The sequence below is a fragment of the Uloborus diversus genome, chromosome 10 (genome assembly GCF_026930045.1).
Source record: "Uloborus diversus isolate 005 chromosome 10, Udiv.v.3.1, whole genome shotgun sequence".
NCBI lineage: Eukaryota > Metazoa > Arthropoda > Arachnida > Araneae > Uloboridae > Uloborus > Uloborus diversus.
In genome coordinates, this window is record NC_072740.1 from 21,891,112 (window position 1) to 21,907,047 (window position 15,936).

The 15,936-nt window shown below is 30.9% G+C and overlaps 1 protein-coding gene across 1 annotated transcript in view; it reads right to left on the bottom strand.

Moving 5' to 3' along the window:
- The window catches only part of LOC129231365 (fasciclin-1-like), a 281,260-nt gene that overhangs the window by 75,425 nt on the left and 189,899 nt on the right, over window positions 1-15,936 (bottom strand). Inside the window, exon 5 of the mRNA XM_054865660.1 lies at window positions 5,947-6,079. Coding sequence (XP_054721635.1) covers window positions 5,947-6,079 — 133 coding nt within the window. The remainder of the gene's footprint in view (window positions 1-5,946; window positions 6,080-15,936) is intronic.

Genomic DNA, 15,936 nt, shown 5'->3' on the forward strand with positions numbered 1-15,936 from the left:
AAGAGCTTTCAGTTTTTTTTTCAAAGGAAAGTAGAAAGGAAAGCACTGAAACGTACCTGACCTTTCATCATTGCAAATGGAGTCGGCTAATGCATATAAATGTGACACTGCTAAAACTCAAAATGTTCTAGCGTGCCATTCCGTACGCCCTAGGTCGTTTAAATAACGAATGCTATATCAAGCGTTAAAGGAAAATACATTTTTTTCCTGAGGAAAAGTGTGCATCTAAACTTTTTGAAAAAATAGCAACTTAAAAATTCCCAAAAAATAAAAAGAGAAACCATTTTTCATTTTATATTACTTGTCTTGTGTGTGCACAGCACATTAGGATTAAAATAGGGAAGGCTTGACAATTTCGAGGAATATAATTGACTAGAACATGAAAGTGCAGCATATTTGTTTATAAACATTAAGGTTGGTTTGGAGTTACAAAATAGCCTTTATCGTCTATATATATATATATATATATATATATATATATATATATATATATATATATATATATATATATATATATATATATATATATATATATATATATATATATATATATATATATATATATGCTTTGTGTCGGTACCCAAAGTAAATCAAGTAAATCAACTTTTTTATACGATTATAGATTTTAACATTTTTGATAAATAACACTACAGTAAGAAACGAATTAAAGATTTTAGGTAGTAACATTTAATTTCTTAGTATCTTACTTTTAATAGAAGAAAGTGTGTAGTAAAATCAAATTTCGCGACGTAAATTTTATAAAATGTAAGAGGACGCGCTTTAAAATAAAAAGCAAGTAGTTCAAAAATTTAAAGTAAGGTCTATGTTATGTGTGTGACCTTTAGCATAAATAGTTTAGTGGAAAGAATGGAAGTTTTCCTCATATTTTTTTGTTTGTAAATTGTGACACATAAAGTTGCAAAGTAAAAAGTACATGCTGTGCATTGGTTTTTTTTTGTATCAAAATGAGAAAAGTTTCCAAATAGTACTTAAAAATTATCAATAAAATCACGAGTCAATCGGCTCAAATCTTTAAGTGCCAAAATTTAAAAATTACGGCTAAAATTAGTATTTGTTTTATTACGAGTATATATTTACAAGTGCTGAAATCATTTTCGTAAGAAACGCTCCCCGAAATGAATAAATGAGTAGGTATAAATTAACAAGATAGTGAGATAAAATTTTCAAGTTACATACGACGGTTCAATATTTTCCAAGTTTGGAAATTAAAATAAAAACAGCATCATCAATTTTTATGAACGCAATTTCTTATTACTTTTGATGTAGACAAGTGTGAGAAAAGTCGTCCAAGTTGTCTACGTTTCTATACGTCAACTTATAAAACAGCCTGATTAAGCATTTTTGCGCAGCGTAATGATTACTTCGAAAGTGGAACAGAAAACTTTTATTTCTGTTATGATTGGAATAATTTTCTGTAACTTTTAAAGTCAACCACACAAGAAAAATTACAAGGAAAATATATTTTGTAACATTCTGCAGATTGAACACAAAAGTCTAGACACGTAAAATGCTTTTTCTGTAAAAAATGTTTTTCATGAATAGATCCAAGAACATACGTACAATATAGTATGTTCAGTCAGTATGCTCGCAATGTTGCGGTGGTTTAGTCAATTAAAAATCATATCAAATAGACGTAGAAATGAGCTCATTTTCATTTAAAATTTCATGAAAGGACGTTCTTCGGTACGTGAAAATTGTGCTGATAAATTACAAAAATACCGAAAACCAATCAATAGATTTTAAGCTTTTGTAATTGCCTGTTGACTTTTGCTAAGTTAAGAGATATTATCGGTAACATTTAAGGATAAGGAATTTATTAGTGGTATTTGTAAAAAGTTAGGAGTTTATTAGTGTTTTTAGGGTTAAAAAATTTAATAATATCTAGTTTTGGTTAGTTAGAAAGTTTAGTAAATATTTTTAGGGTTGGCTTATTTATAAACAATATTTTAAGTCTAAGGACTTGTTTACTATTTTGAGGGTCATTACTTTATCAGTATTTTTTAAAGAAATTATTTTGTGTATCAAAATAATCGTTAGTGCACTACTACATAGTATTTATATAATTACAGATTAAGTGCTATGATATTTAAGACAGCTCTACGTTTTTAATTATGTTTAATTTGCTTTTAAGCGGATGAATACGCAAAAAATAGCTTTATTATACAACCTTTTTATTTTTATTCCATTTTAGTTCTTTATCAGCTTTTTCCCGAACCATTTTAAGAGCAGAGCAATTCGAATAAATATATTTAGAAATGAAAAACCGGAAATAAAGGAAAGGTCCATTTATATTCAGCAACATCAGCTGTAGTGCTTCGGTCTAAAGCAATACAGGGTAAATCGCTTTTCACGTACCAAACTTTCCGCAGTTCATCTGCATTTCGCAGGTATTCCCGACTTGGCAATTTCCAAATATAACTGCTACTTAGAGAACGTCAACATATAGCCTCAGATTTTCCTCCTGACATTTGCACGAATAGGTCTCTTCGTGAAATTGACGTTGGTCGGTATTGGAAGGTTGGGCTACGGATGCCGTGAGTTGAATAACACTTTAACCTCTGAAATGTGACATCAATCAAAAGATGATTTGGTAAGTATTCTTAGCATCGTTTCGTCACGAAAGCTACCATAATTACTGTCGTCGTTTTTGGGGAAAAGTAGGAGGATTTCATATTCAGGTGATGGAATGCCCCATATCTTGGTCTCTAATTTTTCAGCACTAGTCATAAACTTGTAAATACTTTCTTTTAGGCTATGTAAAATTGTTATAGTGTATCGGTTATTAACTAAGAATCGGTTATTAACTATTAAGGTCATTTCTTTGCTCAGATATAAACTATTATTGTTCATAAATTGTATTACGGCATAAATAACAGCACGTGGAAATCTCACAATACCTACAGTAATGTGTGTGGATGAACTTGATAAGCACTGTTATAGTGACAATGGTAAAATGTACCAATCGTCGCTGCGCAAAAGAAACGATGCACTGTACATTAGTATACAGCGACTTAATAATAGCATACTACCAGCAGTGCAATGTGGCAGCATGCAATTAATAGTACAGAGCAATATTCCAGTCAACCAATGCGTTCATCTTGCAATGTACCATTGCTTTACCAATAGTACAAGATACAATACTTCACAACAGATAGTAAGAAATAATAATATAGCAATATTCCAAAACTCTATAAACGAATAGCGCAATTTAGCATTGTTATAATAAACCAATGCGCAAAATGACGTATATAGAATGTTACAATGATACAGCATGTTAGAGATACAATTTACTAGCTATGCCGTGTGCCGATGGAAAAAAAAAAAAAAAAAAAGTTTCATACCGTATTGACAGTTCTACTTTCCAACTATTTAGTACACTAGCAGAGCATTTTGCCTATATTAAGATTAAAATAGTTGTGTAATCACTATTAAATTGACTTTTCCCACTTGAAAATATATTTAGCGGCATTGTATTGCAGAAACTTTCTTGTTCTCTCCTTACATTAATTCACGGAATTGCAACAATATGGAATTTCCATTCATGTAAAAATTTATATCTTATAAAAAAATTAATTGAATGTCACTTTTTGAAAAATAGTTGCTAGAATAACATCAGAGTTTATTGGAAATATGTGTTTTTAAAGAGATATTTCGAATTTTGTAATAAGATATTTTAGTCTTTTCCGAGCATTTGTGCATTAGAAATATTATAATTATTTAATCTTTACATTAATGCGTCAGAGAAATTCCTAGCTACATATCTGTGTGTTACTTATTTTGAATTCTGTTAATGGAAGATATTTTGAAGTGTCATTTCGATGCCTCACTTGCCAAATCGACAAACTCCATAAAACAAAAGTACAGAATATTTATGAAGAAGATAGTGTTATCCATAGGAGTGAATGAGTACTCGTGTTACATTTTCTGCCATCGCAGGATCAGAAATGTACAAAACCAAAACTTGTATATAAATTCCCATGCTAAGCATTGATAAAGCACTATTAAAGCAGAAATGAGGATTTTTTAAAAAAAAAAGTGGAGTTGGCAACTGATGCATCCATTTAAAGCGCGTATATGTTAGAGCTTTAAGCAATTTGCTCTTTGGAATTACAACATAATATTTTGTAACATAAAAAACAGAAGTTTATAATTTTGAATCTGAAACTTTCTCTTGTTTTTTTTTTTTTTTTGAAAAGTAAATCATCAGAGCCTAAAAGAACGGATAAGCGTTTGGAAAAACATTATTCTCGAGAGACGTATAGTTTAGCTTCTTACTCTTGTGCATCTCTAATAATATCCACTCAAGTATCATGCGTACATCAACGGATAGAATAAAATGGACATTGCGTTATTAAACTCTAGTTTAATTATAAAAAAAAGTTCATCAGAGAATACTAGGTTGCAGAAAACACTTTGCCTGATAAATTTCTCCAAAATGATAGTTCGATTAACATACATACTAAAAAAAGTCAGGAATATAACACAAGGCAGTCTCTAATTAAAATATAAATAATTGAAGAGGAAAAAATTGTTTTTTATTTTCTTTTGAGAAACTAGTGTAGTAGAATATTCACACAGAAAGCTTTATCTTAAACTTAAATTTTAATTGAAAGTAAATGAAGTTGTGCTGCATTTTTAAGCTAAAAATAGCGCATCAACGTGTTTAGAATTTTAACTACGAGTATAGTAGAGTTTGGTTTGTCTGAGAAGCTTATTGAAAATAAATTAATCTCGAGGAAATCCTTAAGTGGTTTCAAACAGTTTGCTATGCGAAGGTAAAACACATAATCTGCAGAAATAAGTTTTCGAGACACATTAAGAAACGCGTTTTATATTCTATACGAACAATAGGACTTTTTGGAAATTGACTTTTTTTTATGCTTTATTTTCAGCGGAAACCAATTAAGCAAGCTTGTACAATAAAGCTTAAGTACAATAGATGAAAAAATGCAAATAAATAAATAAATAAATAGAATAAAATAAAAAATTAATAAATTTATAAATAAAATAAAATAATAAATAAATAAATATAATTAAATTAGAAGAAAAATTAAAATAAAGAAAATAATAAAATAATAATAAAAAAAAGAAATATCTGCAGGTGCTGCACTTTACCTTCCCACGGATCAACTAAGCAAGTTTGTACAATAAAGTTGATGAACAATATATGAAAAAAAAATGCTAAAATAAAATTAAAATTGTAATATTTCCACATACTAAAAAGCCTTTACCTTTCCACTGCTGTATCGCGCTCATGACAGCATGCTTAAGGTAGTACAATCGAAAATATTCAGGGTGAGCGATACGATTTTTAAAAAAGCATTTTTCTGAAACTGTGGCACATATTACATAAGAGGTGCATAAATGTAAAGAGAAATATATCAAGTTTTTCTAAGTTACAAATGTTTCCTTTGCTACACGAGAAACGTCTATTTTACACAATATGGTCACATATTACACGTTTGTGTAACTGAACTTCTAAATTCTTTATTGTAATATGCGCAGTAGTTTCAAAAATATACTTTTTAAAATCAGGTCCATTATTTGTGCTCACCCTGTATACTTTGTGCCGGGAAACTGCACCATTTGTCTTTAATCTTTTTTCAATTGCTGTTAATTTTTGTCGACGGCATAATGAGATTTTGTAATCATGTAATTAAATTTGTTGGTTGTAGTTCCTTTTTCTAGGATTTCCGTCATTCTTCGTGCCAACAAAAAAATCAGCCTGAATTTATCAAAAGAGCTCCGCCGTTAAAAAAATAATTTAAAGCAGTGTTAAAAGTTCGTGATCTTATTTAAAATCCTTCCGGTCTTTTCAAAATTAAATACTTTTAGTGTTGTGCAAACTACTCAACACTTTAAAATATTCCTGACACGTTAAGGTAAAGTTTAAAGAACGCGAAATGTAATTAAAGAATCACTTACCCATGTGTCAATGTCCTGAAGCTTAGGAGAGGTCTCGCTGTCAGCTGATCCAACGGGTAAGAAAAATGTGTGATTCCCAACTCGGTTGAAAAACTCCTTTTCTGTTTCAGATGAAACACGAGAAGCAAAAGCACTGGAAGAATATGCAAATTAAGCAAATAAAAAGGAAACTGTTTATTTAGTTATTCTGTGATACAATTACAGTCAAAACATGAAACACTAAACGAAGAAAGGAAAGCGGCGAGAAAATATGAGAAGGCTTGACTTAGTTTGCTCTTTCTAAGTATACTTTGAAGGAATTTGATACTGAGATATCTGTTTCATGAGCAATGAAGTTCTTTTTCAGATAGCTTTCCTATTTCTAATGGACGTAAGCTGTTGAAATTTTCATGGATATTAAAGGCTATGGACAAATATTTGGGAACATAAATATACAGAAATAGTTTTAAGTTATTTTGAACTAGAGATAAAACGAATTAAGCACTATTAAAAAAAGAGAGAAACAAACATGCAATTTTATTCGTAAATTACACAAGCAGTTTCAAAAGTTATTTTCAACAACAATATGTTAAGTTCACATATATATATATATATATATATATATATATATATATATATTAGGGTGCATCATTTGCCCGACTAGTCTAAAAGTGTTTTGTCACTAATTTAAAAATGTTCTCATACCACTAAATAGTAGGACTCGACCGATGCATCGGCGCCGATGGTTCAACAATTTAGCCATCGGCATCGGCATCGGCGGCCGATGCTAACTTGCAGGAAACATCGGCCCATCGGCCTTAAAAAACATAGAAAAGCCGATGGAAAAAAAAGGACCTTTGTTGTTTTACTTTTTAATACAAAGTAAAGGGAGTTATTGTTCTTATATAAATAGTTTACTTAAATTTCAGTATGAATTTCTATTTTAGTCACAACTGGAAGAGTTTTTATTACTGCATTCAGGTACCACAACAAGTACCAAACAACGCAACAACGTTAATTGTTGCGTTGTTTCTTGCGGATGGATGTACGTATTTATCTCTTATAAGTCATAACTCAAAAATGGTAAGCTGTAGAAGGCTAAATTTTCGCATATGGGATGTGCGTACGTTCCAGTTGTGCACTTCCCTTTTTGCTTTCGATCGGATGTTCTAAAAGTCCTATTTACTCATTTTTTGTGGCTAAAAAATTACTTATTTCAATGCAAAACTCATATACCGTCTCAAACTGACGATCATTTGGTGATATATTGCCGAATTGGAGACTATGGAAACAAATATGAGATGGCGAAACCGGTTTTGTTTCATTTTGTTAGATTCCCGTTGAACCGAAGGTAATTTTTAATTTTTCTATAATTGTAATATGAATCACAGTTATGCAGTCTTTTCTGTATCGCTTTCGCGGAGTTACAAGTTTGGGGCCTGTCGAAATACATTTTGGGGCCCTATTTCTCTATCACAGAAGTTGTAAAACATTTATCATAAGCATTGTTGTAACTCCTACGGTTCCCCTATGGTTATGGGAACTCACGCGCAATTGCAACATGTGTTATATTTTAAATCCGCTACTGCACGTCAAAACAAACTCGGGTGCAGGTTTTAAAAGGGTTTTTCTGCTGAATGTTTATGATTATTTTGAACTCGATTTTTTACGACTATTTTTTTTTATTTCCGAGAACACGTTCCCCTCCTCCCCTCAAATTCTGAAATTAAACTATAGTTATACTTCCGAGTTGCTTAAAACTAACACCATCCATAAATTAGAGTTTCTTTTCAAGCTTTATCTATTGTTTAGGAAGAATTTAGAGCATTAATGTAAGAAATTGATTAAAGATGTTTTCAATGGTGGCATAACTCGGAAATCAAAGGGACTTTTGATTTTTTTCTTCGGAAGTGCTGAAGTAGCTTCAGAAACTCTTTGAGGCGTTGGTGGTAGCGGTTCTGTACTAAAAAAACGTGGCCGAAGTTGGGGTCGAAGTTTAATGTTGTGAGTTACTCCAAAATCAGAGGGTGGTCCCCTAACCCACACTCGTCGTTTCAAGCATTTCTTAAATATTTAGCAATTATTTATTTTGATCAAGAAATATCATTTTGCGTATTTCTTATACTTGTTTCACCTATATTTCGTAATACGCTATCTTTTTGGCATCATTAATAGCGATCGATTTTTTTTTCTGTTGTAAGTAGCTATTTTTATGTATTTATATAAAATCAATGAATAAGTTATTTTCGTTTTCATCATATTTTTAATAGTATGTTATATAACAGTTTCAAGGATTTTCTATTATGCAAATTTTTGAATTTCAGAAAATTATTGTTTAGTTGAAAAATTAATTTTTAAATTTGTTTGTAGTGCTTTATAAGAGATTAAACAATCAAATTGTTCAATATTACGTGTGCAAACATCAGATCGAGTAGTATATGCATTCAGTTATTAACTTGGTCTAAATATTGAGTTTGTTTATTGTGGTTGCGTTTTAAGAACCTCGCTCTTTTCATGGCTATTTCTTTTTTTCGCAAAATTTATGCCGCTGTTTATAGCTTTTATGAAAAATGCAAACTTTTCAGTTCATAAATTTTAAATAAGTATAAAAATATAACTATTATGATTTAATATTGTAATTTATCTGTTACCTTTTTTTTTTAATTTGATGACTAAAAAATGTCTACGTGAAATCTTTCCACTTTAATTGCGTAATTTGTTGACGGTTTCATAGTTTTATTCTTATTTATTTATTTACTTTTCGAATAATTAAACAATATAATTTAATGTTTTTAACTGTGTTCAGTGTACCTAAATCCATACATTATTATAATATTACTGAAATCTTAGTTGTATGTTCAATCAAAAAAAAAAAAAAAATCAGTTGGTTATTAAACAGTCTCTTTGTTTTTCTTCTTTTTATTTTCTTTTCTTTTTTTTTTATAGCTGTTGTTCTTTGTCTTCCATCATACAGCAGTCAAAAAAGGAGAAGTATAACTACACCCTATACAGATTGTACGTATTACGGTCCAAAAATTCGGGGACCAGCTGTATAAAACCTTACCCAGAATAGTTCACATTACCGAAGCACATCCACCTTCAAAAGGTTACCCTTGAACTACTATGTACTTCTGCCAGTGTTCATATAACTTTTGGAAACACTCCTGGAAGCCATTTTTCGCTACGTTCTGTGATGCTGCTTTACCTTCTCCTGACGAAAGAAAGCGGCGTCCATGCAAATGTTTTTTTTTTGCTGGGAACAGGTAAAAGTCACACGGAGCTAAGTCCGATAAAACGTTATGTTATTTGTTTGTAATATCAGAGTATTGACCAATCGAACCGTGCATCCTCAACATGAAAGTCGCCTTCTTCCCCACGATGAAGTGAAAGCAGTAGCGCAAGAGGTTGCGATAAATGTCTTCCAGGAGTCCTTCTAAAAGCTATACGAACGTTGGCACAAGTGCATAGTCGTTCAAGGTGACTATTTTGTAGATAGATGTACTTCGGTAATGTGAACTATTCAGGGTACGGTTTTATACAACTTGCCCTCGAACTTTTAGATCATACCACGTGCGTATGTGTTTTCAACTTACTATTTCATAACGTTTTTGATTGACGCAAGTTTACGCGCATGAAAATATCACAAGAGAATTTACGATAATTAACTAAGGAGGCGTTCAAAATGGATATTTCGGTCATCTATATGTTCTTAGGTACATATGCATGTACAAATGTGCCGAAAAAACTTGTGAAGTTTCAATTGGGTGATCGTAAAATAGAAATTTAGATCGAAATCTGATTTTTTTTTTGTGATTACAATTCCTTATTCGTAGAAAGGAAGTAGAGTGAAATGAATCAATGATCCTTTAAATCCCTAACATTGTTATCAATTTATTTCTTTTTTTTTTTTTTTTTTGCCATCGGCCAACGGCATCGGCCATTGGCCATCGGCAATCGGCCATTTGGAGGAAAACAATCGGCCATCGGCCATCTTTGAACAATCGGCCAACAATCGGCATCGGCCCATCGGCCAAAAAATGCCATCGGTCGAGCCCTACTAAATAGTATTCTTGTGATTTTTTATGAAAATCAAAATTAATTTAGGTATCCCACCTCAAGCAAGAAGTTTCTTTTTTCAGGTAAATTAACAATTATAACAATCAAAAGTGACTCAAAGTGCAACACTGGTAAATAATTTTTAAATTATTTAATTTACATTGTACCCTGTGTTAACTTTAACTGTTACCATTTCTTCAGTGACTTTTCATAACATCTTTTGTAACTGTAACTGTTCCCGTTCACTACTTGTTTTCAACTTTCTACCATTTTCTTCTATCATACAACTACTAATGCTAGTTCTTTAAGTTTTCTTCTTGTTATTCTATGCATATGTGTAGTAAATTACGTAAATAAGTTCATACAGTAAAACCTCTCCTAACCCCTCAAAGGCGGTCACCCCTCTTATGTGGACAAGTCCGCATTAGAGAGATTTTACTGTATATTCTATTTTAATTCATAAGGTGCATAAATTTTTGAAAGTAACATATTTTGAAAACTTTTAATAAACTTGAGTGAATCAGATGCTGTTGAATCAGTGACATTTTCTTCACTAACAAAGCCTTGTTCATTTGTACAAAAGGTAAAAGTCAAAACCAGACAATCTTCAATGGTATTTGGACTTGGAAGTGGAATAACTCAAGAGGACTCAGAATTTAAGGGTTCACGTTTACCCATTATCTTGCAAGTGCTTTGCTGCTTGATGTGTCATAATAAGAAAGGTGCTGATCAGAATCTTACCAAATGGGAGTCTTCAAAACTTGTCTTGTCAAAACTATCTGATTTCTATGCAAAAGCAAACACTCCAATGATTATTCAACGTAAATCCTGTGAGAAAATACTAAAACTTCATGAAGACAACTCAAAATTAAAAGCAATTCCTCTTCAAAGAAGAAATACAACAAATTCCATTACTAAAGTAAAGAAAATGGAAGAAGAATTAGCTAAAACATTTTCATTATGGCCTAAAAATGTAGAATGCCTTATAAAAAATCCAGAAGATTTAGCTTTTCTTCAATCTATGAAACGTGATCGTCTAGCAACCTTTGGTTCACACGATGAAATATTACAGCAAGAAATTAAGAGTCGGGAAATGCGAGATATATCAAAAGCAGCTTTTTATGAAAAAATAGCAAAGGAAACAAGCAACTTCAATACAAGTTTTAATTCAGCTATTGTTGATGAAATTGAAAGAGATGAAAATAGTGATACAAGTGATGAGACAGATCCGAGAGATCAGATTTATAATGCTAATACCAGAAATCATCGTACAGTACGAACTGGTACATATGCTTTTATTCCACATGATATTATAAAACGACCTGATGTTATACCATTAGCAACACGTTGACACCAGCAAAATGACACCAGCACAGCAAGTTTCATACACTAAAGTTTTAATAGCAGAAGCTGGTGGTGATTCATCCAAAATTTCAGCATCATATGCAACAACAGACAGAGCAAGCCGATCAAGTGTCAGAGACATTGCCAAAGCTTGTAAGGATCAATAAAATGGCCGTCACTTTGGTATATAGTTCATGGTGGATGACGTGCACTTCTGTCTTTGATGCACCATTGGAATGACTTGCAATTCTTTCATTTACTTATAAAATGCAGTATTAATTAATCCAGAAATTTCTGAAGTGCAATTAATGCTTTTAAAAATCACCTTTAGTATCTGACAAAAGAAACTGTACCTCTAGCACTATGGAGTGATAAGTGCCTGAAGCAGACCGACGTGCTCTTGCTTACAGTATGTTAGCCATTAGACCAGCTAATCTTTCTAATCCAAAGCACAGATTTGGTATGGGATTTGGAAAACCAAAGTTTCTGACAGAAATTTATTTATCATCAACACTGTCTGATTTTGTTTGCATTGATTCCCGGTTTTTATTTTTAATTTTGAAGTTAGATTCAGAATTCATGGTGGAAGATGTTAAACAGTGGCCAAATTGTATTTCATATCAGACTTCAAAAACTAATTTGAGAGGAATAAATGTAGTAAACGATTGTGCTGAGCAAGGAATAAAGCTGACCAATGACTTTTTAATATCAGCCAGAACAGAAGATCATTACCAGAATGTATTACAAGTAGTTGAGCATGATCGGAAACAACTCCCAAATCTTCGCAAAAGAAAGAAAATTGATTAAAAACTAACTTTCAAACTGAACTTAAATATTTAACAAAGTAATATTAAGAAATATATACTGTGAATTTGCTTCAATAAATCAAATAATTCTTTCAGTAATTAAATAAATGTAAAAAATTGCTTAATTTGTTATTTTTCTGAGTTTTTGTAACTTTCAATTGTCAGGTGGCACACATAGATATTGTTCAAAGTAGGAAAAATTTCACACAAATTATTAATTTTGTATGTAGAATAAAAATAGCTTAGGGACAAAGCATTTGTAAACGAAAAAAAAAATTGATGGGGCGTATGATGCACCCTAATATATATATATATATATATATATATATATATATATATATATATATATATATATATATATATATATATATATATATATATATATATATATATATATATATATATATATATATATATATATATATACAGAGAGAGAGAGACAAGGGGGGGAAGAGATAGTTCAGAGTGGTCCTTTTTTGTTTTTTTCTGATGACTCACTTCTCTCTCTTTTTTTTTAACATCTGGTCTAAAACTAATACCAAAAAAAAGTAAAAAATATTGGGTCATTCCCATTATTTTAAATGGTGCCATAATGTTCTTGTGGCAATTTTTAGAAAAAAAATCTGTTTTTTGTTTCAAACTTTATAGAAAAATTGAAGTAAGGTTTTACGTTCCATAATTAGCTTCACAATACCAAATATACACTAAAACATAGTTTCAAATCAACTGTCTGCATATATATTTCACTGTAGGTGGTGCAGTGTACGTGACGTCGGCAGTTCTACGTTTCAGTGGCCCGTTATTTTCCAATATAGACATTGTACGCGGTTTATTGAAAACAGCATACACGGGGCAACTTTGCAAGAGCTCGCATCTGATTGCAAGAGAAGTAAATTAATAAAAACACCTTCCGCTAAACAAATAAAGAAAGTTCTTTTTGAATATAATGTTATGTAAATGAAGTTAATTCTTTGAGAAAGGGCACATCACAAGTGTTGTTTCTCAATTGACTTCTGGCAGAGGATACGATATCGCAGTAACTATTTGCCTTTTACTAGTTGAAAATAAACTTTTGCACAGAATAAAAATCTCGTTAGGACACCACTGTGGCAGATACAAAAATAATATAAGGTACTCATATTTTGTTGGAGTGAAACCGGGCTCATTTTATGTATTCTTCTCTACCACGCAGAGAATTTAATAAGTATATATTTTTTATACAATATAAGAATTTATGTTTAAGGCTGATGAAGCTTGCTCTTTTTCATCGTCTGGATCCTATCCAGAATTATTTTTAAAAAATCAGCAAGCTTGAACCAATTAGATGTTTGTAAACATACAGTTGGAACCAACAACCCGTTTTTGCGAGAACGTGGATATAGAGCAAAATTTTGCCTAGTAGCTTATGGTCCCCGGTTCCCTAGGTGCTTTTCTTTTTTATGTAAACTACTTACTCTCTAGTGCTATTCCTGCCGCGTAGTAATCCCTAGGGAGCACGGTAAAATGCCTGTATATAATAAAATAAGAGTTTTTTCAATTCATATTCTTTTGTGCACTTGATAAAGCGAAAAAAAAGCTTTAAACATATACACTCAGTTGAAAGAAAACATTTAAAAAAGTGTAATACGTTTAAAATACGCTTTGTTCGAATTCCAAAAAATAAACTATTCTTCTTACAAAATCTTATTTTTTGCTTATAGCAAAGAATACATTTATATAAATCTCAGTATTATTATATTAAAATGGTTTTATTCAATCAGCATGAAAAAATATTCTTTAGAGTAACTCTTCTTTAAAATGTTTACTATCTATTACCAGAATAAGGGCCATATTTATGTTTCCCAATACAAAGCGCCATTTCAGATGCGAACATTTATCAAAACATACTAAATTCTCTAAAGACATAAGATAAATAATTTCCTAGAGTTTCGTGGCGAAAATTTTCAAGTAATTTTGCAAAGACCTCAAAAGACTTAAATATATGGCAAACTTAATTTCTCCCGGAGAGGCCCGAAAGTCACGTTTACCTTAGGTTTCAGTATACGGCGAACAATCCAACCACAAAAGGTGGCTTCATGTCTCTAAGTCTTAAATCCTTTAAACTTCGGGAAAACGAGAATTTAGAATTTAATCCCAAAGTAAAGGAGGTAATTTCATTTCCTCGCGTCACCTTGTTATGAGAGATTTCCAAAGAGAAGGAAAGAAAAAATTCTAACTAAAACTTAACAAGTTGCTGTGGCATTGATCGCATCAAGATGATTAGAAGGACTAAATTCTATTTTCTCCAGTCATTGACTTTCGATATAACCCTAGCTGTCGCCGCTTTTCTTTTGTCTTTGACAACTATGTCGGGGAAATGGGTATTTTTCTTTTTTGGGGAATTCATTTAGAGGGTCTTGACATTTTCTAGTCGGAATAATTTCCTCTTTAGAATGCTAATTAAAGTTTCAATTGCAGAAATTAATTAATAAATAAATATTTCCAAGTGGTTTAAAGTTGCTTATTTTCAAATACTTCATTCGTAACGACTTGATGAATTAGAATGATTTTTGAAAGTTCGTACTCCGTCTCGAAAAAGTTACAACTGCTTGACAAGTTAATATTAGGATCATTGACTTTTAAAGCAAACTACGCTGTATTATTACAAAAAAGTGCTTTGCTAGATTTGAGATGGGTATCAGTAAAAGTACTGTACTGTTTTATTACAGGGATTTGAACTTTCTTTCAAATAAATCAATAAATGATAATAAATTAATAAAGAAAGAAAGCATAAAAAATTATATTATTTTTGCACTAGTGGAAAGTTTATATTTCTATGCAAAAACGAAGTACAAAAAAACGAAACATAGTCGGTATTTTGTAAACTTAAAAGTTACTAAAAGTGGAGTATGTTTAAAAGTAGTAATTAAATTTTTTTTAACTAACTGTAAAATACGCATAGACCATTCGGTTGATCTTTACTCTTTCTGTAGCACATAAGAGAAAAAGTAAATATTTAAACTTATAAAAACTTTATTTAAATAATGTGACATTATGTTTTAAACAAAAAGAGTAAAGTTAGGTAAATATAGCATATGTAAGGTAAATATTGTATACGAATTTTTACGTAGACATTAAAGCGACTTGTGGGAGATTAAAATTTTGCCACTTGGTTTGCATACATTTCTATCTAATTCAAGTGGTCATAACATTACACCTCATTTGCAAAATGTAAGGCTGAAGTGATGTTTAAACTCCATGTTTTAAAGAAAAACGGTGAAGTTTTGCATTTGAAATAAAATGTTTAATGCAAAATATTTTAGTACAAATAGATTCTTAAAATGTTTCGTGAACTATATTAATTGTTCTGCATAACACGTTTTTCTTGTTTTTAATTAAGGTCTAAATATACTAAATTTTGTAAATAACTACTACATAAACGCATAGATTTTTTGTAATGCTTTAATTTACGCAAGCAAGAGCTCTTTTGTGCTTAAAATAAAACTTAAATGTATTGCTTGGGAATCAGTTTTGAAAAATAGTTTGTTTGAGGTTGTTATTCGCTTTTTCCACAAAAGGAAGGACATAGATATAGGTTATTTCTTTTGTCCTTTTATATACATTTAGACGAGTGACATATTTGAAAAAAAAATAAGAAATTACTTTTAACTTAATCGTTTAATTAACAAACAATTTTAGGGCTATATCTACAACCAAAAGTTAAAAAACAGAAAAATAGGATGGATTAACTTTTGTGATATGCCATACTAGCGATTTACTTTTGTTAATGTCTTATTGTTAAATGATTAAAAGTCTTTTTACGTTT